Genomic DNA, 22,773 nt, shown 5'->3' on the forward strand with positions numbered 1-22,773 from the left:
GAGGGTCCCCAGCACACAGCTACAACCCACAGAGTCAAAACCCCTACTAGCGCCTGGAGGCCACTCCCAGTGGTACCCTCCAGGGCGCCACTGAATGATGCTTGGGGGATCCTGTGATGCTGGGCAGAGCACTGTATGTAGCACTGGTGTCCCGTTGTTCATCTATTTGCTCGAGCGGGCACCAGAGACGTCTCCATGGTGAGATTTGTTGTTCCTGGTTTGGGCATATCAAATACGCCACCGGGAGCTTGCCAGGCTCTGCCGTGCAGGCAGGATGCTTTCAATAGTTTGCCGGGCTCTCCGAGAGGAATGGAGCAATCGAACCCAGGTCAGCCGTGTGCAAGGCAAATGCCCTGCCCACTGTGCTATCGCTCCAGTCCTGTGATACTGGGCATATTTAAATCTGGTGCATGCTAGGCAAGCCTCCTTCACTGCTATCTCCCTACCCCATTCACAGGATCTCACTGCTTCTCTCCAGTCTGCTAAAGGTCGATGCTTTGTTCCCCATGCCTGGTTTGCCCCTCCACACTCAAAGCAAAAAGCCATCTGGAGTTGTTTTGGGGTCTGCCCTTAGGGGAAGCTGGAGGTATAATGAATGTTAGAGCGAGACTGGAAGGAGCCAGAAAAAGGAATGACTCTCATTTCCAAATCTTTGGATGCAGTGGAAGAAATTAATTAAAAACTGCATGGGGGGCTTGCATCGCTGAGATGTGACTGGCGATCTCAGCTAAAGGACCGAGGCTTTGGGATAAAGCCTGAATTCTGTTTTTCTCCTCTAAAGAGCCTGACTCTCACCTTCCTCTCGCCCTTGGAGAGCAGGAGGTACAGAATGGGGGAAGGGGGGTAGCAAGCCTGCAGTTGCCTTTTAATGATGCTTGCTTAATTATCTTTAGGATGTGCTCACTCCCTTCTAAAAAGATATTAAACCCTGAAAAAAAGGAAGGAAATGAATCATCACATGTATACTTTCTGATTGCCATGAAATTTAGTCTTACGTGTGAAGATTAAATGAGAAATTGCTTGAAAGCTTTCTCAGTCCCTGGTGGATTATGACGCCTTTTTTTTTTTTAAGTTCAGTTGCCACCTGCTGTAATTTGTCCTAATTAGCTAGTCTCAAGTCAGAATTGAGGGGAGGGTGGGAGAGGAGGGGGGAGGACAGTAGCAGAGGTAAGGGAGGAAGGAATCTTTCTTCCTAAATACCTGAACTATGACAGAAGCAAAATCTCAGGGCATAAGGAAATGTCCCCACACATGGGTCACAATAGATTTCTCTCAGAGCCAGGCAGGCAAGCCCAGAATCCCAGACTCCACCATGCCTCTGACTGCTTGTCAAGGTCAGGGTTAGAGTTTGCACTTCCTGCCCGGGAATTCAGCGCCTCTCAGTCTCAGTCTGTCCTTCCTGCCCCTGTCCCCAGCAGGGCTGGAGATGGCCCTGTGGGGAGGCAGAGGAAGACCTCCTCCACACAGTCCCAGCCACGACTTTGGGGAGCTTGGGAGAAATGCAGAACTTAGTCAGCAACATAGCATTAGACTAAGTCCTTTTACTTTGTTTCCCCTTCAAACTCTGGATTTCCAGAAAGAAAATAAGACCCCGACTAGAAACCCATCTGGAAACCTATTTCTTGCTGTGACCCCACAGAGCAGCCTGCCCTGTCAGTGCAATTTAATCTGAAATGGAGACAGAGCCGGGATATTTTCGGTAGTTCCCACGGTGTCTTAATACCAGCCCCGATGTGTAAGTGAAAAGGAGAAGGAAAGGGAAGCGGCAGATGACTCTAGACTAGGGGAAGTCGTCCAACCTGGCAGCTGAGCTTTGGGGAAAGAAGCAGGATTCTTTCGACAGAAGTTTCTGAATTTTGCAAGATGAGAACTGTCAGTGCAAAGCCTGGAGACCTCCATGATTGATTAGTAATGTCTGCAGTGAGTGGAGACAGGACGAGAAGCTGCGTTTAACCTAGGGGGAATGCACAATCGGTCCCTGAAACTTGTCTTGTATGTTTCAATCTGGAGGTCTGTTCATGCATGGGGAGCTCGCCTGTCCAATAAAGACTTCCCCAAGACCACAGGAGGCTTTGCACACTTAGATTTGTTCTCAGCTCCTAAATTTGTTCTCACCTTCTTGTTCCTCTTCTTGCGTTCTTGCTGAGATGCCACGAGGTTGACCACAGATTTGACTGTGGTGTTCACACATTTGCATTATGGTGTTCTCTGGGGCTTGCATATCTGGTTGTGGAGCTCTCGTGCTCCTCCTTAGTGTTTGCTTCGGCCTGATGCCTTGGTAGTTTTCAGACATTCTGCACTTGCTGTGCTGGGACTCTCGGGTTGCAGAGCTGCCAGGATTTCACTGGATGCTGGCATCGGTACTGGGGATCTAGTTCCCACCCTCACGCTTGCAAGGCAGGTATTTGAGCCAGTAAGCCATCTTCCAGCTATTTGAGCTTTTAACTCTGAAGGGTTTTTTCATTTTCTTTTTCTTTCTTTTTTTTTGGGGGGGGGGGGAAAGGTGGGGAGCGCACACCTGGCAATGCTTAAGGATTATTCCTGGCTCTGCACTCAGGAATTACTTCTGGCAGAGCTTGGGGGAACCGCAAACGCTCTTCCTGCTGTACTATCTTGCTGGCTCTGAAGATTTTTTTTTGTTTTTAAAAGATGGAGATGGGGCCAAAGCAATAGTTCAGCAGGCAGGGCACTTGTCTCACATGCAGCTGGCCTGAGTTTGATCCCTGGCAGCCCATTGGTCCTCCAAGTCTCACCAGGAGTAAGCTTGAGCATAACTGCAGGTTATGGCCCCCAAACCAAAGCAAACCAAAAAAAAAAAAGAGAGAGAGAGAGAGAGATGGAGATCCAGAGAATTAAGGAACAACAAGTTAGGTCTCCTGTATCCATGGATCAGGTTGAGCCAAGAAAATGTGGAAGTTGTAACAAAACCCAAACATCCATGGCAGACACTCCTTAACTTTATCAGGGTCAAGTTTCTGCCTACAACAGCTCAAAGCTTTGCGTGCCACATACTGGAGTTTCTTCCACCCAACAGAGAAGCACAGTAGGAGTCCTGGGGGGAAAGCAGAATTTTGCTTTCAAAAACAAACTGAGTTTTGACTACAATCTCCCTTTCTTATGTAAAAGGTACCTACCGGGATACTGGGAACATTGGTGGAGGAGAATGGGCACTGGTGGAGGGATGTAAACAAAATGCAAACATGAAAGTTCATAAGTTTGTAAATAATAATAATAATAATAATTTTACTCAAAACCAACAAACACTCCTAAGCAAGGTGATTACTATACAAGGGCAGGGAGAATTGGTCAGAGCATTAATAATTGCATCCCAAAAGATATGATTTTAAGTTGTATGACTCAATATTCTGCAGACACTAAAATAGAAATAAAATGTAAGGTTAGTAAAAATAGTCACCAGGAAAAAAAAAAAAAGGTACCCAAGCCTTTTCTTTCCCCTGACCTCTTCTTTCACCTGACCAGAAGTTTAAAAGACGTCTCTAGAATCTTCTCCCCCCCACTTGTTTGGAGTCAGAAAAGTCCCTGTGGATGACTCTGTCTGGCAAACTCTTCTCCTTGCCCCTGTCCTCCCTTTCTGTCTGAATCCCGAGGGCTCTTTGAGTTGCTTTTCTCCCCCCATGTGGAATCCATCCGAGGAAGGCATTTCCAGCTTCTGGTAGCTTCTCTTGCAGTGTCAAACCATACAAATCATTAGCAATCAGCCAGAGATGCTCCTGAACCTTAGGAAGCTGTCTGAGCACAGAGGCCTCCAGGATTAAGTTGCAGATCTTGAGCCTTTATAGCCACAGTGGATCAGATTAATAAAATGCAAGGTTGGAATGAGGGTTCAAAAGGTGAAAACATTGTTGAGAGAAAAAGAGAGAGATGTTTGCTCTTTTGCTTAAAATATCAGTACGTCCCACACAGGTAGGGGTTGGGGGTTAGAGGGGGAGGGTAGTTGTCAGTGGACCCCACAACAACCCCAAAGGATGCTTTATCTGTGCCTCTAAGGTATACCTTTAAACATTAGGGGGTTTGTTTGTTTGTTTAGTTTGGGTCACACCTGGTGGTGCTAAAGAGTTTCTCCTGGCTCCACACTCAGGCATCGCCCTTGGCAGGACTCAAGGGATCATATATGGGGCCCGGGGCCAAGTCCTGGTCAACCTCACGCAAGGCAAGTCCCTACCCATTGTAAGATCCTCCAGCCCCACATTAGGTTTTTCTTGTTTATTTATGCTCAGGTCCCACCCAAAAATACTCAGCGCTTAATCCTGGCTCTGCATTTAGGGGAGCTTAGGGATGACATGGGGTGCCGGGGATTGAACCCAGGCTGGCCCTGTGCAAGGCAATCGCCTTACCACCGTACCATCTCTCCAACCCCAAAGCATTCGCTTTTTAAAAATTGATGATGCAAAAGTAAGAGAATGCTAGCGTGTCTTTCAGAGTTGGTGGGCTTACCTTTAACCCTCATTTTTTCAGACCCCGGAGCACGAGGGCCGTTACTATGAGTGTGATGTCCTTCCTTTCATGGAAATCGGGTCCGTGGCTCACAAGTACTACCTTCTTAACATCCGGCTGCCGGTGAATGAGAAGAAGAAAATCAACGTTGGGATTGGGGAGATCAAGGATATCCGGTTGGTGGTAAGTAGGTGGAATGGGTCTAGGCCACCTGAGATGTGCAAGCAGAGGTCTAGTTCCTAAGGAAGTGAATTGGAAATCTGTTTCCCTCTTGGTATCCGTGGTCAGGCCTCACTGGTTTGATCTGAGAAACAAGAATTATGGTACTACCACAACACCCCAGCTCATCTATTTCTGGGGAGATTACAAAGATTGCAAACCAGGCCAGCACAGAGCCCTTTTAAGTTTGCATTGTTCCACTCATAATTGTTGAGTGGATAACCCCACCTGTACCACCTTGCATGCACAAATGTTCAAGGGAATAGTGGGGTTTTTTTGGTTTTTCTTTTCCATTTTATTTTATGAGCAAAGGAAAAGGAATGAAACATGAGAACAGGAGACAATTATTAAAGGACCTAAACAGAAAACACTCAAGAAAGATGTTTGACATTTGAACATAGGTATGAACTCAGAAGCCCCACATATTCTTGTTTTCTTATAAATCAGTGATGTCAACTTAGAGTGTCAATAAGTTTGGTGTAGTACTATAAATTTACTTTTATCGTTTCTTCATTTTATTTTCTTCCCTTTAGCTTGGTTTATTGTCAAAGTTTATATTATAGTATATATGGCACATAGAAAACTATTTGTGTTAATGCAATTGGAAAGAAAGGCTTTTGGTCACTAGTCAGGCAATGTTCAAAGTTACACACAGATTTTTTTTTTTCACTATATACATTGGTGGTCTCATCTCCCACATTGTTTCAGGATCAACTGATTTATCAACCATCATAGATTATAAGGTCTCTATAGATACAGAAACACATAAAAAAATCTTTCATAAGATCTTGTTAGAAACTGCTATGGAGATTTGATTCCGGATATGTTCTATACATCCATAACCCTTCATTTATGAAAGGTCCCTCCTCAAAAGTGGAAATCTTTAGCTTCCTGCTTTTATTGATTTAACACAACATATGCATATACACAAGCATGCTGCAATATCATATAATACCACCTAGTTTTCCACTCTGTGAATTTATCCTAATGGGTTTCTCAGTCTCGCATGTGAGGGCATGTAGGCTATCATCCAATTTTCAATGAAAACCTTACAGAAACATCTTTGATCATGTTCTTAGTCATTTCCTGGGCTTAGAGTGGGTGCACTTAAAATTTTTTTTTATTTTCACAAAGTTGTTCATAATAATGGATTACACTCAATATTTCAACACCAATCCCACCACCATTACACCTTCCCACCACCATTATTTAGAATTTTCCCACCACCACTCAAACCTACCCCACAGGCAGATGCTAGATAATGTATTTTATATTGCTTGTTATGAATAGCATGAGATGTCTTGTGGCTGCACGCTCCTGGAATTCTAAAATTTTAAATAATTAGGGTCCGGAGAAATCATTGCAGCTCGCTGCCCTCTTCCGAGATTCATTTGTAAGTCTCTGGATCATGCCGTTCATGCACTTAAATGCCACCCAGAGGTGGTTCATGAGTGTGACAGCTAGGGCCCCGTAGGGGTGGGAAGAAAGGAAGGAGCGGCCATCCCAATCTCTTGAAGCCTGGAGTTTGCAGTCACTGGTCCCACGTACCTGGGTTTTTCATTGGATTCTGGAAGTTTGTGGCCGCTGGGACTCATAGGGTAGAGTGGATGCACTCTTGAACCCTTTGATTTCTGTAGGGCAATTTCAGTGTAAAAGCTCTTGATCTTGAAAGATCAGCAAACCAGGTCGCTTTGGACCTCTCCCCTAATGGTGCTGCATGGTAGGAAAATGACATGGGGGTTCACTCACCTTCAAAATTCTGATTTCTGGAACCAGAGCGATAGTACAGCGAGTCTTGCACAAGGCAGACCTGGGCTTGATTCCCGGCATCCCATAGTGTTCCCCCCAGCACGACCAGGACTAATTCCTGAGTGCAGAACCAGGAGTAACCCCTGAGCATCGCTGGGTGTGACCCAAAAAGCAACAACAACAACAAAAATTCTGATTTTTTTTTTCTAGGGAATTCACCAAAATGGGGGCTTCACCAAAGTATGGTTTGCCATGAAGACCTTCCTCACGCCCAGCATCTTCATCATCATGGTGTGGTATTGGAGGAGGATCAACATGATGTCCCGACCCCCGGTGCTTCTGGAAAAGTAAGAGCTGATGGCAGGACACGCTTCCGGAATGCCTTCCTGCCGCTCCCGTCCTGCTGGTCACTCTGACCCTCAGGCGGTCACTGTGTGGTGTGGGCTGGTTGGGCCAGCATCACTTGGACTCCTTTTCTCCCTCGGCTCACCAGGCAAATTGTTATAAAACTCTGAATCTCTCCGGCTCGCCTATTTCCAGCTCTTACCCTCTTTGTTCTTCACCCCATGCTGGTATTCAGAAACTTCTCTCCTGTGTCAGCAGATGAAGTGCTTTGCTTCCGGAAGACAATGCTTCTGCAGAAATGCCATTTCCTGGGGAGGTGGCTCAAAGGACTGGAGCATGTGCTCTGTATGTGGGAGGGCCCCCCCCCATTTAGTCTCCTGGGAAATGCTGGGAGTCACCCCCAGCCCCGAGGTCACTGGCAAGCTCTGGTATCCCCCAAGAACAACCAAAGCAAAACAAACCTGCGTTATTGTCTTTTCCTTTCCTGCTGGTCCTCCAGCGACTGGACAACACGCTTGACTATCCCCCATTCTTAGCAAGACCTTGTCCACTTTTCCATGAACCCACCCACCTCTTTTTTGCAAAACTCAAAGAACTGTGCCTGCATTGCTGCTCTCCCCTCTCCAGGGCACCCTTCTTGAAAATGACACGACAGTCACCCAGGGCATGGCCTGCCCCCCAAATCTCGTTTGCCTGCTGCTGCCGGAGCAGTGGCCCAGGGTCGCCCTTGCTCTGCAGTGTGGGTGTTTACACAGTTGGCTGCTGGCACATGCACCAGTGATCACACGCTCTTGTGGTTATCACACACTGGGTCGCAGGCCCCAAGCATCACTGGTGGGGTGGGTGGTGCTGGGGATAGAACCCACAGCTGCTGCCTGCAGGGCAGGTGCTCTGCCCCAGAGCCACCCCAGACTCCCCACTCTAAGACCAATGATAGTTACCAGGGACCTCTGCCTGCCAAGCCCAGCAGTTGTTTCTTGGGTTTCACTTTTCTCTTTTGTTGTTGTGTTTTGTTTGGGGGCCATACCCAGCAGTGCTCAGGGCTTACTTCTGGCTCTGTGCTCAGGGATCACTCCTGGAGGGCTCAGGGGACCATATGGGGTGCTGGGAACCAAACCTGAGTAGGCCACATGCAAGGCATGTGCCCTAGGTGCTATATTGTTGGTTTCTTAAAAATTATTATTATTTTATTTTAATGAATCACTGTGAGATACAGTTACAGACTTACAAATTGCATGATTACGTTTTGATCATACAATGTTCAAGTACCTATTCCTCCACCAGTGCCCGTTCTCCACCACTAGTATTCCCAGTATCCCTCCTGCCACCCACACCTCTTCCTTCTCCCCCCCCCCCCCCCACCTCTGTGGCAGGCACATTCCCTCTTACTTTCTCTCTCCTTCTTGGTGTTATGGTTTGTAATACAAGTACTAATTGGCCATCATGTTTGGTGCATAGTCAGCTTTCAACATGCATCTCCCGTCCCAAGCGAGCCCTCCAACCGTCATTTACTTAGTGGTCCTTTTCTCTATTTCTCTATCCCAGCTGCCTTTTTTCCCCAGCACATGAGATCGGCTTCTAAGCTGTGGAACGATCCTCCTGGTGCTTATCTCTACTATCCTTAGATATTAGTCTCCTGTTATGTTTCTTTATATTCCACAAATGAGTGCAATGATTCTATGTCTGTACCTCTCTTTCTGACTCATTTTACTTACTTTACATCTATCCACTTGTATGCAAATTTCATGATTTCCTCTTTTCTAACAGCAGTAGATGCTGTATTGTTGTTGCTCTGGGTCCAACTGACATCACTTTTCTTGCCTCATCTCCTGCATTGGATACAGTTGGCCACTCCCTTTTCTTCCAGAATGTCCCTCACTTGTCCTGAGAACCTTCTTTCTTTGCTAGCCTCCACCATCCATTTTTTTTTTTTTAGTTTTTTGGGTCACACCTGGTGATGCTCAGGGGTTACTCCTGGCTCAGCACTGAGGAATTACTCCAGGTAGTGCTCAGGGGACCATATGGGATGCCAGAGATTGAACCGGATCAGCCACATGTAAGGCAGATGCTCTCCCCATTGTACTCTTGCTCTGGCCCTGCTTTCTAACCTCATAAATTTTCAGTCTAGGGCTCATCTTTTTAGACTTTTCTTCTTTTTCTTCTTTCTTTTCTTTCTTTTTTTGTTCAGGGTGTTAGGGATGCAAATTGTTCCCAAACTATTCAGGGTACGTAAGGGGCCATACCTGGCGATTAGGGAGCAGGAGGATTCAATGTGAGAGCCCAAAGATATAGTGTCTCGTGAGCCATGTTGTACCGGGCACACCCAGGAGACACTGGGGTGCAGTAGAGGAGCTCCAAGGCTGCACCCCGAATGCTAGAGAGACCATGTGCCATCCGGGATGGATAGGATGGGGCACATGCTAGCTCCACCCACCACACTAACCACCACACAGATTCCTGTCCCTGCAGTCTTTCTCTTTATTTCTCTTTGTTTCGACATTTGTTTCCTGGGTGTATCTATCTGGTCTCAATCTGGTCTCATGGACTAAAACTCATCTTAGTCTGATGACTCTTTTTTTTTAAATTTTTTTTTTGTGTGTGTCACACCCAGAAACGCTCAGGGGTTACTCCTGGCTCTGCACTCAGAAATCACCCCTGGCGGTGCTCAGGGGACCATATGGGATGCTGGGAATCGAACCCGGGTCGGCCTCGTGCAAGGCAAATGCCCTACCCGCTGTGCTATTGCTCCAGCCCCCTGATGACTCTTAACTTGTATCCTTAACCTCCCTCAGTCTCCCCCAACACTCGAGCCAAATATCCCAATGTTTCATTGAAGTGCCTAAAAATAGGGTGTGCAGAGAATGATGCTTGACTTCTTCCTACTTTCAGTTTTTTAGCTGTGTGGGAGCCATAACCAGCCACACTTGAGGGGGAAGATGGTGGGGGAGGAAGAACTGGGCCAAGGGCCTCGCACTACCTCTGGAGTCATATCTGTTGGCTCCCCTTTTCATCTGCTTCTCTCCCGGGCATCCTTATTTTAGGAAACAGCAGCTCCATCCTTTGAGCTGCTCAGACTGGACATGTGGAGACTTCCTTCACACCCTCTCCCAGCCACCAGGAGCTCTGATCCAACCACCCTCATCTAATACACCTTTTTTTTTTAAATTTTATCACCGTGAGATTCAGTTACAAAGCTTTCATGTTTGGGTTTCAGTCATTCAATGATCAAACACCCATCCATCCACCAGTGCACATTTTCCACCACCAATGTCCCCTGTATCCCTCCCGCCACCCTCACCCCTCCCTTCCCCTGCCTCCATGGCAGACAATTTCCTTCTTACTCTCTCTCTACTTTGGGGTATTATGGTTTGCAATACAGACAGTGAGAGGCCATCACGTTTGGTCCTTTGTCTTCTTTCAGCATACATCTCCCATCCCGAGTGATCCCTCCAGCGATCATTGACTTAGTGATCCCTTCTCTATCCCAGTTGCCTTCTCCCCCAGCTCATGAGGCAGGCTGCCAACCATGGAGCTCTCTTCCTAGCCCTTTTCTCTACCGTCCTTGGGTGTGGGTCTCATATTTTGTTATTTTATATTATACAAATGAGTAACACACCCTTTCATCTAAGGCAGGACCATCTGTTCCTCCTTACTGCAGATAGCCTCTCTCAGCCCGCCTGGCTTCTGGATTCCTCCCTACAAGCCCTCCACCTGCAGCTTCCCTTTGAAGTGGAAATCAGATAGCTCACACCACTTGGGCTTAAACTTCTGTCTGGCCTTTCATCTCCATCTTCTTTGTCAGGCCCTCTCCTTGCTTCTGGACCTTGACCACCCCTGATTTGTTTTGTTTCGTTTGGGGGCCACACCCAGCAGTGCTCAGGGATTACTCCTGGCTCTGCATTCAGAGGTTACTCCTGGTGGAGCTCAGGGGACCATCTGGGATGCTAGGGATCAAACCTGCGTCAGCACAGGGTGAGTGCCCCACCCTCTATACTGTCCCTCTGGCCCCTGACTTTATTTCTTTTTGGTTCCATCACCTGATTTCAAGCCACAGTTCTTTTAGCTTCACCCCCATCCCTGACTTCCACTCACCCTTCTCTTAGCTCCCCCCACCACCGCTCTCCACCCACCTCATTAACTCTTACCTACCACTCTCAGTGGGTAGGGTGTTTGCCTTGCACGAGGCCGACCCGGGTTCTATTCCTCCATCCCTCTCGGAGAGCCAAGCAAGCTACCAAGTGTCCCGCCCACACGGCAGAGCCTGGCAAGCTACCCTTGGCGTATCCGATATGCCAAAAACAGTAACAATAAGTCTCACAATGGAGATGTTACTGGTCCCCACTCGAGCAAATCGATGAACAACAGGACGACAGTGCTACAGTGCTACCACTGTTCCCCATTTCTTCCCACCTCCCCCATTGTACCTACCCCTCACTGACCTAACCCATCTTCCCCAGTGCTACCCACTGCTGTCATGCAACCAATCACCCCCTTAAATTGGCCCACCGTGCTTCACCCTAGTGACTTTCCTCAGGAGGCCACACCCATTTGTACCCAAGGCTTACTCCTGGCCCTGTGCTCAGGAATCACCCCTGTGGTGTTTAGGGACAGTATGGGGTGTAAGGGATTGAACCTGGATCAGCCACATGCAAGGCCTGTGTCCTACCCGCTGTAATATCGCTCCAACCATACGCTGGTTCTCTAGTCCAAACTGTTCATCCCAGGTATCTCTGCATTTGATTCTTCATGTCCTTCAGGCTCTTTCAAGCATCTTAGAAGACTTTTCCGTCAAAATCCATTCTCTTGCCTGCGTTGATGCACTTCATGGTACCCATTTTGTATTTATTTATCATCTTTCCTCCTGCACCTCCCCTCCCACCCCATCTGAGTGCCAGTTGGAGCAAATTCTTTGCCTCTTTTATCCGTGCACCCCCAAGCACCCAGACCAGAGACTGGCACACAATGGGCACTCAGTAATGTGAACGCATTGAATGAATGAGTGATGTCACTTTTATTTTATTGCTCCTCTGTCCTTTCACAGTAGAGTTCAAAGTTCTCTAAGGAAGTTACTTCCTGTGCTCTCTGCCTCACTCGTCCCCTTCCTGCTCTCTACCATGTTCTGGGGTACACACTCCATGCCACTTCCTGAGGGCTGCAGGCTTCTCTGTCTTCATCATCCAGTCTCTTCCCTCTGCTCGGAGTGCCCTTCCAGCCCCCAACTGTGACTCACACCTTGGTTTGGTTCATCGTGTCCGTGTTGGACGTTTGGCTCAAAATTTACACATACACTATAAGTTTGTTTCTTCTACTTGATCCCTTTCTTCCTGCTTCTTCCTCTGGCTTGGCCCCATCAGCCACAGTCCATACTGCTCACCGAGGGAAAGAATCAGTCATGTTCATTTAGGTGCCAGATTTGCGATCCATGATCTGTGGTTCATAACTCATATGTCAGTGCTGGAGAGATAGCACAGTAAGTAAGGTGCTTGCCTGGCTAACTCCTGACCCACATTTAATCTCTGGTACCCCATGTGGTCCTCTGAGCACCACCAGGAGTGGTCCCTGAACACAGAGCCTGGAGTAGGCCCGAAGCACAGCCAGGTGTGACCCTTCCCCAAATCCCAAACAAACGGAATAGCCTGTACATAGCACATGGCTGTCAATGGAAGTATGAGTAAATCTGTGACAAATGGATAATTTGACAGGAGCTGGGAAGATAGCTCAGAGGGTAGTGCAAATGCTTTCTCTGCAAGAATACTGGGTTTGGTCCCCGCCACTGCACAATTCTGTAAGTAACACATCAGAAGGGGGACCCTAAGCACAGCCAGGTGTAGCTCCAAAACAAAAACAAAAGAACAGAAACAAATAAAAATTGCAATAGAGATAGCCCGGCAAGCTACTGAGAGTATCCTGCCTGCATGGCAGAGCCTGGCAAGCTACCCATGGCATATTCAATATGCCAAAAGCAGTAATGACAAATCTCACCATGGAGATGTTACTGGTGCCCACTCAAGCAAATCAATGAGCAACGGGATGACAGTGATACAGTGATTGTGATAGTTATGAATAGTGATATGGAGAAAAACAACATAAAAATGAAATAAACAGGGCTGGAGAGATAGTACAGTGGGTGAGACACTTGTCTTGCACATAGCCAACCAGGGTTAAATCCCTGGCATCCCATACGATCCCCTGAGCAGCCAGGAGTAACCCCTGAGCATCTCGAGATGTAGCCCTGAAACAAAAACAAACAAACAAAAAGAAGCAACTAAAAAAATGGGCATTGGATATTGTTAAGAGTCATTTGCTATGGGAACAAATAGACAATGTAATTCATAGTTGCTGTGGATATTGTAATAATAATGAGCGTGAATCGAATAGGAACAATGACCAAGGGATCAGTGACAAGGAAGAAAGGACAATTCGAGTCAATAAGATTTGCTTAGGGAGCAAGAAGGACACACTCTAGGGAGGCGCTCACCTGAGCTTCAGAGCACTGAGCTGGTGAGGTTCATTACCTGGAGAGGTCAGGTCACACCCCATGTGGTGGCCATGAAACTCAACTACCCTTGCAACTTTGTGTAGACATATACCGTGAAGCTAAGCAACAAACATCTGGCTTCAGGACATCCTCCCACGCCCCCCTGGTCTCACCAAATAAATAGCATCTCCCCTTCCCCTGTAAAGAGCCTCTCTGCTCCCTAGTCCTGTGTCTGGGCTTTGGAAACTGCCCCTCCCCTCCCCCCAACCAGGAGTAATGTGTTTTTCCTGGTATCTCCCGCCCGCAGAGTCATCTTCGCCCTGGGGATTTCCATGACCTTCATCAACATCCCTGTGGAGTGGTTCTCCATCGGCTTCGACTGGACCTGGATGCTCTTATTCGGGGACATCCGGCAGGGCATCTTCTACGCCATGCTGCTGTCCTTCTGGATCATCTTCTGTGGCGAGCACATGATGGTGAGGGGCTCAGGGGAGGCTCCGGGGTGAGGGCCGAGCCCAAGAAGGTGGAAGTGGGGAGGGGGAGGGTTGTGGGATGCAGGGAACAGAAAGGCAGAGCTCTGGGGTCAAAGTCTCGATTCATGGCTGCTCCATCACTTACTAAGTAACTGGGGGCGGGCACTCGAGTCCAAAGCTTCAATGTTCTGAGCCTCAGGGACAAAACGGAAGGGAAGGCCTTAGGGCCACAGAAGGTTTCTGTGGGAGTCCAGAGAGACCCTGCACCCACTTTTCAGACAGTTTACGCACAGCTTAGGGATGGTCATTATTTCTGACTTGGTCTGGTCTCCAGGCCTTGGTGCCTCCCGCATGCCCCTACCCTCATGAAGGTCTGCTTATTCCAGTTGGCCATCTGTCCAGGTGGCCTAAGAACCACCCCCCTATCCCCATGTGCCCTGAAATACTAACCATCCCAGATTCCTGAGTTTGCATGGACACCAAATCGTATTTCAAGAAGGGCTTAAGGACATTATGGATAGGAATAGATATATGGCTACAATCTCAGTAGCCCAGTGGATACGCCAACTGGAGTCGGGGCCTTATGCTGGGACCTGCATTTCCTGGCAGAGTGGATGGTTCTTAAATTCAACCACGGTTTGGTCATTGCAGCCCTCCAGAAGAGTGGGGAGCGGAGTAAGGCTCTTGTTTGCTTGCTGGGTTGGCATGAGGGCGGTTCCAGCAGAGAGGATTTGCCCTGGGCAGCAGGACTGGGAGTCAAGGGCGTCAGGTGCAGCATCTCACAGGCCACTGGGGTGGATTGTCCAGAGCGGTCAGTACCCCCAGGAGCCAGCCTGGTCCTGAGATCTATGTCTCTTGTCTTCCCTGGTTTTCTCAGCCCTTTATTTCTCTGTCTCTTGTATGTTTATCAAGAGGCTTCATTATAGCTCTTAATGGAGATGCAAAGAACACATCTCCAGTGCCCTAACCAGAAGAGACCACTTACACTTCATATTTTATTCAATTTTTAATAGGGCCCACACCAGAAGTGTTGGGGGGCCAACTGGGTCGCACAAGGCAGCATTAGCGAGTTGTCGTGTGGTACCAGGGATGGAACTCAGGACCTTACTGATCTCAGTATGTCTCTACCACCACCAGGACATGTTTTGTTTGTTTGTTGGTGGTTGGGGGATCACATTTCACAACGCTAAGGGATCACTCCTGGCAATGCTTGGGGAACCATATGTGGTGGTGAGGATCGAACCAGGATCGGCCACTTGCAAGGCTAATAATTTCTTTTGTTTTTGTTTTGTTGGGGGGGTCACACCAGGTTGTGCTCAGGGCCTCTGTTTATTTCTTTCTTTTTTGGCTTTTTGGGTCACATTGGGCAATGTTCGGGGTTACTCCTGGGTCTGCACTCAGGAATTTCTCCTGGCAATGCTCAGGGGACCATAGGGGATGCTGGGAATCGAACCCAGGTGGGCCGCTCTTCACTCCGTGTTCAACGATCACTCCTGGCTGTCTTAAAGAAACCACAGTGGATGTCAGGGATCAGATCAAGCTGGCTCTATGTAAAGCAACTGCTTTACCTTTTACTATCTTCCCACCCTGTCTCCCAACCCCCGAAATATTTTAATGCCATAGAATCTTTATTTTGCTTTCTGGGGACTACCCCATTTTTTTTTTTTTTTTTTTTTTTTTTTTTTTTTTGCTTTTTGGGTCACACCTGGCAATGCACAGGGGTTGCTCCTGGCTCTGCACTCAGGAATTACCCCTGGCTGTGCTCAGGGGACCATATGGGATGCTGGGATTTGAACCCGGGTCGGCCGCGTGCAAGGCAAACGCCCTACCCGCTGTGCTATCTCTCCAGCCCCGGGACTACCCCATTTTAAAAAAATTTTTTTTAAATTTTATTGAATCACTGTGAGATAGTTACAAGCTTTCCTATGTTTGGGTTACAATCTCACAATGATCAAACACCCATCCCTCCACCAGTGCACATTCCCCACCACCAATATCCTGGATATACCCCCCCTTTCCCACCCTCCCCCTGCCTCCATGGCAGACAATATTCCCCATACTCTCTCTCTACTTTGGGGCATTATAGCTTGCAACACAGACACTGAGAGGTCATCATGTTGGGTCCATTATCTACTTTCGGCATGCATCTCCCATCCCAATTGGTTCCTCCAGTCATTTTCTTATCCCTTCTCTATTCCATCTGCCTTCTCCCCTCCGCTCATGAAGCAGTCTCCCAACTATGGGGCAATCCCCCTGGCCCTTGTGTCTACCGTCCTTGGGTGTCAGCCTCATGTGATGCTACCCTACACTCCACAGTGTAGTCCCTCTATGCCTGTCCCTCTCTTTCTGACTCATTTCACTTAGCATGATACTCTCCATGTTTATCCATTTATAAGCAAATTTCATGACTTGATCTTTCCTAACAGCTGCAGAGTATTCCATTGTGTAGATGTACCAAAATTTCTTTAACCAGTCATCTGTTTTAGGGCACGTGAGTTGTTTCCAAATTTTGGCTATTGTGAACAGGGCTGCAATAAATATATAGGTACAGATGTCATTTCTACTGTGCTCTTTTGCATCCTTGGGATATATTCCCGGAAGTGGTATTGTGGGGTCATATGGAAGCTCAATTTCTAGTTTTTGAAGGACTGTCGAGGGACTACCCAATTTTTACAGGATGCAAGTTCACAGAGGAATCTAATGCTGAATGGGTTACATTGTAGGCCAAATTTTTTCCTGCCTAGTGTACAAGATCTTTCTTTGTGTTTCCCGTGCATCCTGGGCTTGTTGCTCTGATAGTCCTCAGGGATGGGCTGGTACGAGTTCCTTCAGCCACGAAAATCAAGATTTTTCTTCTCATCGTTCTGTGCCTGGAACTCAGTGCAATATTGGCACATGGTGGGGCCAGTCAGATAGTTTTCCTGGACTAACTCCTCTCTCTCATTTCCCAATTTGGTCTCCTGCAGGATCAGCACGAACGGAATCACATCGCAGGGTATTGGAAGCAAGTGGGACCAATAGCCGTTGGCTCTTTCTGCCTCTTTATATTTGACATGTGTGAGAGGTGAGCAGGGTCACCGGGGCTCGGGCTGGGATGCACGTCACCAGCTATTCTAAAGGACAGGGGTGGTCAGGAGACTCGGGCAGAAGGCACAGCAATGGGTAGACTCGCCATCAGATCAAAACTGAAGCTCTTTATTGCTGTCAGACGACAGGGCTGCATGCATTCTTCCATCTCTCCTTAAGCTCTCTGCAACTATTTGTGTTTTTTGTTTTGATTTGTTTTGGGAGCCACACACAGTGGTGCTGAGAGGTTACTCTGGGCTCTGCACTCAGGAATCAATCCTGGCAGTGTCTGGGGGACCATATGGGGTACCAGGGATCGAGCCCAGTTGAGCACCCACAAAGCAAAAGCACCCTACCCGCTGGACTATCTCTCTAGCCCCTCGGTGCCTTGTCTTAGGCTAGATAGCACCATATTCCTCTATCTAAGCATTGCAGAGCAGGTCTGAAAGTTCTCCTTTGTACTGATTGGGTCTTGCCTCCCCTTCTCCTTTCTCTTTGTAGAGGAGTACAGCTCACGAATCCTTTCTACAGTATCTGGACTACAGATGTTGGAACAGAGCTGGCCGTATCCTTCCTTGATGCGTTCAGGGTTTTATTTCTTCCCACAGCTGCTCCCTCCCCGAGATCATTTTTCTAAGCCCTGCTTATGTTCTCCATATGGGCTCCCCCCCCCCCAAGCTTTGCCCCCCGAACTTACCATGAAGGCACACATGGGAAGAATGAAATCTTGCTTGCAAGCTTGGGTGAGAGGGGGCACGAGGAGGAGGAGGAGGTGCTCACGGTCTTGGGGGTGGGGTCAGAGTTGCGTGGCTCCTATGGCCCCGGGGCTGATTGACTCCTGGTCCCTGGAGCCCCGGTGTCTCATTTCTGGGCTCCCAAAGGAGAGCCTATTTCTGAGACTTCTATGGCCTCTGATGGTGACCTTGGGGTGCTGCCTCTGAGCTGCTTCATTTCAAGACCCCTGTGGCAAGAAGACTAAGGGGGTTAGCTCCAGAAGAGTCTCCTAGTCTTGTGGTCAGTGGTCAGTGGTGCTGAGTCATCTCCCTAACACTACAGCCACAGTCTGAGCTTATCCCTTTCAGGGTGCTGCATGGACTGGAATGATAGCACAGTGGGTAGGGCGTTTGCCTTACACGTGGCTGACCCGGGTTCAATTCCTCATCCCTCTCGGAGAGCCCGGCAAGCTACCAAGAGTATCTCGCCCACACAGCAGAGCCTGGCAAGCTAGCTTTGGCGTATTCCAGTATGCCAAAAACAGTAACAACATGCCTCACGATGGAGACGTTACTGGTGCCCACTCGAGCAAATCGATGAACAATGGGACGACAGTGCTGCAGTGCTACAGTGCTACCTGAATTAATTGGTTAAATGCTTCCTGCAAGGGGAGAAAAACAGTCCTGGAGCAGGGAGCAAGGCTTGCACCGTCAAATTAAAATTATTTTTAATTTGGGAGCATGAGTTGGTTTATTTTTGTTTGAGGGCCACACCCAGCAGTGCTCAGGACTTACTTTTGGTTCTGTGGTCAGCGATCACACTTCGCAGAGCTCAGGGGACCATATGGGGTGCTGAGGATTGAACCTAGGTGGGCTGTGCAAGACAAGCGCCCTACCTGCTGTGTCACTCTCCCTCCAGCCCTTGAGTTGTGTTTCTTGTTGGTTCATATCTTGTCATGGGCTGATAAACGTGCTTTGTCTAGACTTGGTGTCGATACTACTTAGTATCACAGGGACTGAGTCCACTCACTTAACAGCAGCCTCTTCATTTGCCAAAGAGAGAGCAGCGATCTTCCCTCTCTCCCTGTCCCCGCCCCCGCACTTCCAACCCCAATGTATTAGCTGCGCACCACTGGGAGCTATTTAGAGTGTTTACTCTACTTCACCTCCTTTTCGTTCCTTAGAGATGATGGACCTGTAGGGAGACCAGCCAAGCCTCAGTTCCTGTAGCCAATAGTCCATATTTCCAGACTGTGCTGTTGGGTTTGGGAGCAAAGAAGAAACTGCACTAAAGATTGCTCACTAAAACAGGAGTCACAGCCAGCTGTGCTCAGGGCTGACTCCTGACTTGATGCGCAGGGATCACTCCTGGCTGTGCTCAGGGGACCATGCCTGGTGCCAGAGATCGAACCAAGGTGATCCACGTGGAAGGCAAACCTAAACTCCGGCACTGTTTCTCCAGCCCGGCAATGCCCGTTTCTAAAATTCTACTCTCCTGAAAATTGCCTGAGACGTGTGAGACAGAGTATGGGGAGGAGAGCAGTGGGGAGGGGAGTGCTCTGTCTGTATTTGGTGTGAGCCTGCAGTTTCCTTCACTGGACGCCTCCAGATGGCCTTCATCATCGTGGCTGGGATCTGCCTCTGCCTCTACTTCCTGTTCCTGTGCTTCATGGTGTTCCAGGTGTTCCGGAACATCAGCGGGAAGCAATCCAGCCTGCCGGCCATGAGCAAAGTCCGACGGCTGCACTATGAGGTGACATCAGTAGGCTCATGCAGGAAGGGATGCGTTATATCTCCTGGTTTTGGTGTCCGCATGAATACACACACACACACACACACACACACACACACACACACACACACGTATGCACATTGATTGGAAGACTTCACTTACAAGCATACATTTAGTCTCAGGCATATTAGGCTCCTTGGTCAAAACAATAGGCAAACCCTACTCTGAGAACCATCTCTCTCTCTCTCTCTCTCTCTCTCTCTCTCTCTCTCTCTCTCTCTCTCTCTCTCTCTCTCTCTCTCCCTCAGTCCTTGGTGTTTTCTGTGCTTTGTAGCAGGCAAACTAGAAGTAACACCAGGACAGTGGTGGAAGCTCTTAGGGGCTCTGGTGTTGCTAGAGGAGCCATAAATTTGTGCTTCACCAGAATGAACCTAAACATAATTCTAACTATGGTGTGTTTTTTGTTTGTTTGTTTGCTTGCTTGTTTTTGGATCACACCAAGTGATGCTCAGGGCTTATTCCTGGCTCTGTGCTTGGAGATCACTCCTGGTGGGCTTGGGGGACCCAATGGGATGCCAGGGATCAAACCCCACTCAGCTGAGTGCAAGGCAAATGCCTTGCCCCCTGTACTATTGCTCCAGCCCAGATTGTAACTGTGTTACTTAAACTAAAAGAGAGAGAGAGAGAGAGAGAGAACATAATTTATCAAAATACAGATAATGGAGAGACCATAAGTTCTACTAGGACCATAAATAAATAAGTAAATAAATAAATAATCTGAGCCCCAGGAGGAGCAAACCTGTTTGACTGGTTATTCAGCTTTGAGTTGGAATGTGGGTGCTTCAATGGGAGATTCACTGGGCTAGAAGTGGGATTTGGCTTGAGTTCCCTTTTGCAAATTAACCTGAAGACTAGGGTTTAGCCCTGCTGATCTATTTTCTAGTCACCAGTGTGCCACATTTCCCCTAAAATAGACAACAGGTGCGCAGGGAAAGCCCAGAAATCGTTTCTACCTTTATATCAGGTGCCACATTCGAGAGAAATATGGAACATCCTCATTTCTCTCGTGCAAACAGGGTGCCCTGGGCTGCTTGAAGACATGCAAGAATTCTCCTGTGCAGAGACACAGAAATGTAGAGCCAGAGGGCTTTATATGCAGCTAAAATGCAGGTTCCTATAAGTTCTGCTGTCCGGAAGTCCCACCTCCTTCCCAAAACTAGGCTGTCCCCAAGGCTGGAGTGACACATGAAAAAATTCCACCAGATTCACTTCATGTTGATTAACATGCACATTTCTTCTTGTTCGCTGGAGCAGAATTTTATTACAACCACAGAAAACTTGGATTTGGTCACTTTAAACCCTTGCAGAGCCGCATAACCAGCTGAGCCGGGAAATTAGCAGGGAAACGTGCTGTGAATAAAATGTCCCAGGCCCCGCATCACTGTTTCACGAGAGATAAGCCCATAGGTAATATGTGGCCTGAGAAATATTTTTCAGCCACATCTACCTCTGCAGGAGAAATGCTACTAAATGAAATTATGTTCCCGTCACTCGGGGCTTTGGTTTGAGAGATTGCGTTCAAAGGAGCTTTTGATAGCGTTGTGGATGGCGGGGAGAATTGGCGGGACCTGGTGGAATATTAAACTCTTTCTCTTTTCTAATAGGGGCTGATTTTCAGGTTCAAGTTCCTCATGCTTATCACCTTAGCCTGCGCTGCCATGACAGTGATCTTCTTCATCGTTAGCCAGGTATGTGGGACCAGAAGTCAAGGTGAGGGCATCCTTGGACCCACGTGCCTTTACTCTACACAGACAATCCTAGAGAGCTGCCAAGAAAAGGGGTGGCAGGAAGCGTGGGTTATACTGTTGGACAACTGGCCGTGCTAGATTTTTTTACCCCCCACACCTGGCATTGCTCTGGTGCTTCTCTCAGTACCACCAGGGATAGAACCAGTGCTCCCTGGTGCAAGGCAAACACCAGTGCTCCCTGGTGCAAGGCCGCGTGCAAGGCAAACACCCTACCTGCTGTGCTATCACTCCAGCCCCCAAGTGATAATTTTTTAAGACACTTCTACTCTGGGGATTGTTATCACCCAGCCAGAGATACATTAGATTTTTTTCTCTTCCAGGACAGCCTTGTAGAAAGAAAAAGTTGCTAACTTAAATGAAAAGCTCACAGCCAATTAAAGAGCTAAATTAAAGAGTATTGGTTTCATTTACTTAAGAGAATCAACTTTTTTTGGTCCAATATCAGAACACCAGCAAGCATGAATGTTATTTGATTCTTATCTAGCATTAACAGAGATTCCTCACCATGCCCCTTCCTCATTCTTTATAATACATATATTGTTTTGGTTTGGTTTCTCTTCCTTCCTTCCTTCCTTCCTTCCTTCCCTCCTTCCCTCCTTCCCTCCTTCCTTCCTTCCCTCCTTCCCTCCTTCCTTCCTTCCCTTTTTCTTTCCTTCCTTCCTTCCTTCCTTCCTTCCTTCCTTCCTTCCTTCCTTCCTTCCTTCCTTCCTTCCTTCCTTCCTTCCTTTTTCTTTCCCTCTTCTTCCTTTCTTCCCTCTTTCTTTTCTTCCTTCCTTCTTCCTTCCCTCTCCCTCTCTCTCCTTCCCTCTCCCTCTCTCTTTCTTTTCCTCCCTCCCTCCCTCCCTCCCTGCCTCCCTCCCTCCCTCCCTCCCTGCCTCCCTCCCTCCCTCTTCCTTCCTTCCTTCCTTCCTTCCTTCCTTCCTTCCTTCCTTCCTTCCTTCCTTCCTTCCTTCCTTTCTTTCTTTCTTTCTTTCTTTCTTTCTTTCTTTCTTTCTTTCTTTCTTTCTTTCTTTCTTTCTTTCTTTCCTAGTGGGGTGGGGGTCATTGGTGCTTGTCAGCTATACCCAGCACTTACTCCTGACTCTGTGCTCAGGGATCACTCCTTGAGAGATTGGGGGACCATACATGGTGCTAGAGATTGAACCTGGGTGAATTGCCTTCAAGGCACATGACTTACCTGCTTACTATCTCTCTGGCCACCATAGTACTTCTATGGCCAATGAAACATAAAATGTGTTTCCAAAACCTGCAAATAGAACCTTATGTTTCCATTGTTATTTTCCAAAATTAAAACTTTATTTACCTGAAGATCTGAATAGCAAAAATTAGAATACTTGGAAAATGTTGGTATCTCGTAAAGTGGATGCTACGCTTCACCGTGTTTGTTTCTACCATTCTGTTGAGCTTTTTTTCTTTCTTCTTTTTGGGTCACACCTAGTGATGCTCAGGGGTTACTCCTGGCTCATGCACTCAGGAATTACTCCTGGCGGTGCTCAGGGGACCATACGGGATGCTGGGAATCGAACCTGGATCAGACATGTGCAAGGCAAACACCCTACCCAGTGTGCTATCACTCCAGCCCCAAAGAGCTTTACAAAACACTTATCAAGTTGTCTGTCAATTTATCCCAGTTTTCAAATAGGAAATCAAAGGTTCTTTAAGACATTTTCCACTGTGCTGTGTTCCGTTGGGTGGGACTCTTATCTGGGTGGTCCATTACCAGTTCTCAGGTTTG

General features: G+C 47.8%; 1 protein-coding gene across 1 annotated transcript in view; it reads left to right on the plus strand.

Moving 5' to 3' along the window:
• Positions 1-22,773, plus strand: part of WLS (Wnt ligand secretion mediator) — a 126,009-nt gene that overhangs the window by 80,218 nt on the left and 23,018 nt on the right. The window contains exons 4-10 of the mRNA XM_055140493.1: positions 4,477-4,638; positions 6,634-6,770; positions 13,554-13,722; positions 16,686-16,783; positions 17,287-17,350; positions 19,108-19,251; positions 20,895-20,978. Of these exons, the coding sequence (XP_054996468.1) occupies positions 4,477-4,638; positions 6,634-6,770; positions 13,554-13,722; positions 16,686-16,783; positions 17,287-17,350; positions 19,108-19,251; positions 20,895-20,978 (858 nt within the window). The remainder of the gene's footprint in view (positions 1-4,476; positions 4,639-6,633; positions 6,771-13,553; positions 13,723-16,685; positions 16,784-17,286; positions 17,351-19,107; positions 19,252-20,894; positions 20,979-22,773) is intronic.

This window comes from Sorex araneus, chromosome 5 (genome assembly GCF_027595985.1).
Source record: "Sorex araneus isolate mSorAra2 chromosome 5, mSorAra2.pri, whole genome shotgun sequence".
Lineage (NCBI taxonomy): Eukaryota > Metazoa > Chordata > Mammalia > Eulipotyphla > Soricidae > Sorex > Sorex araneus.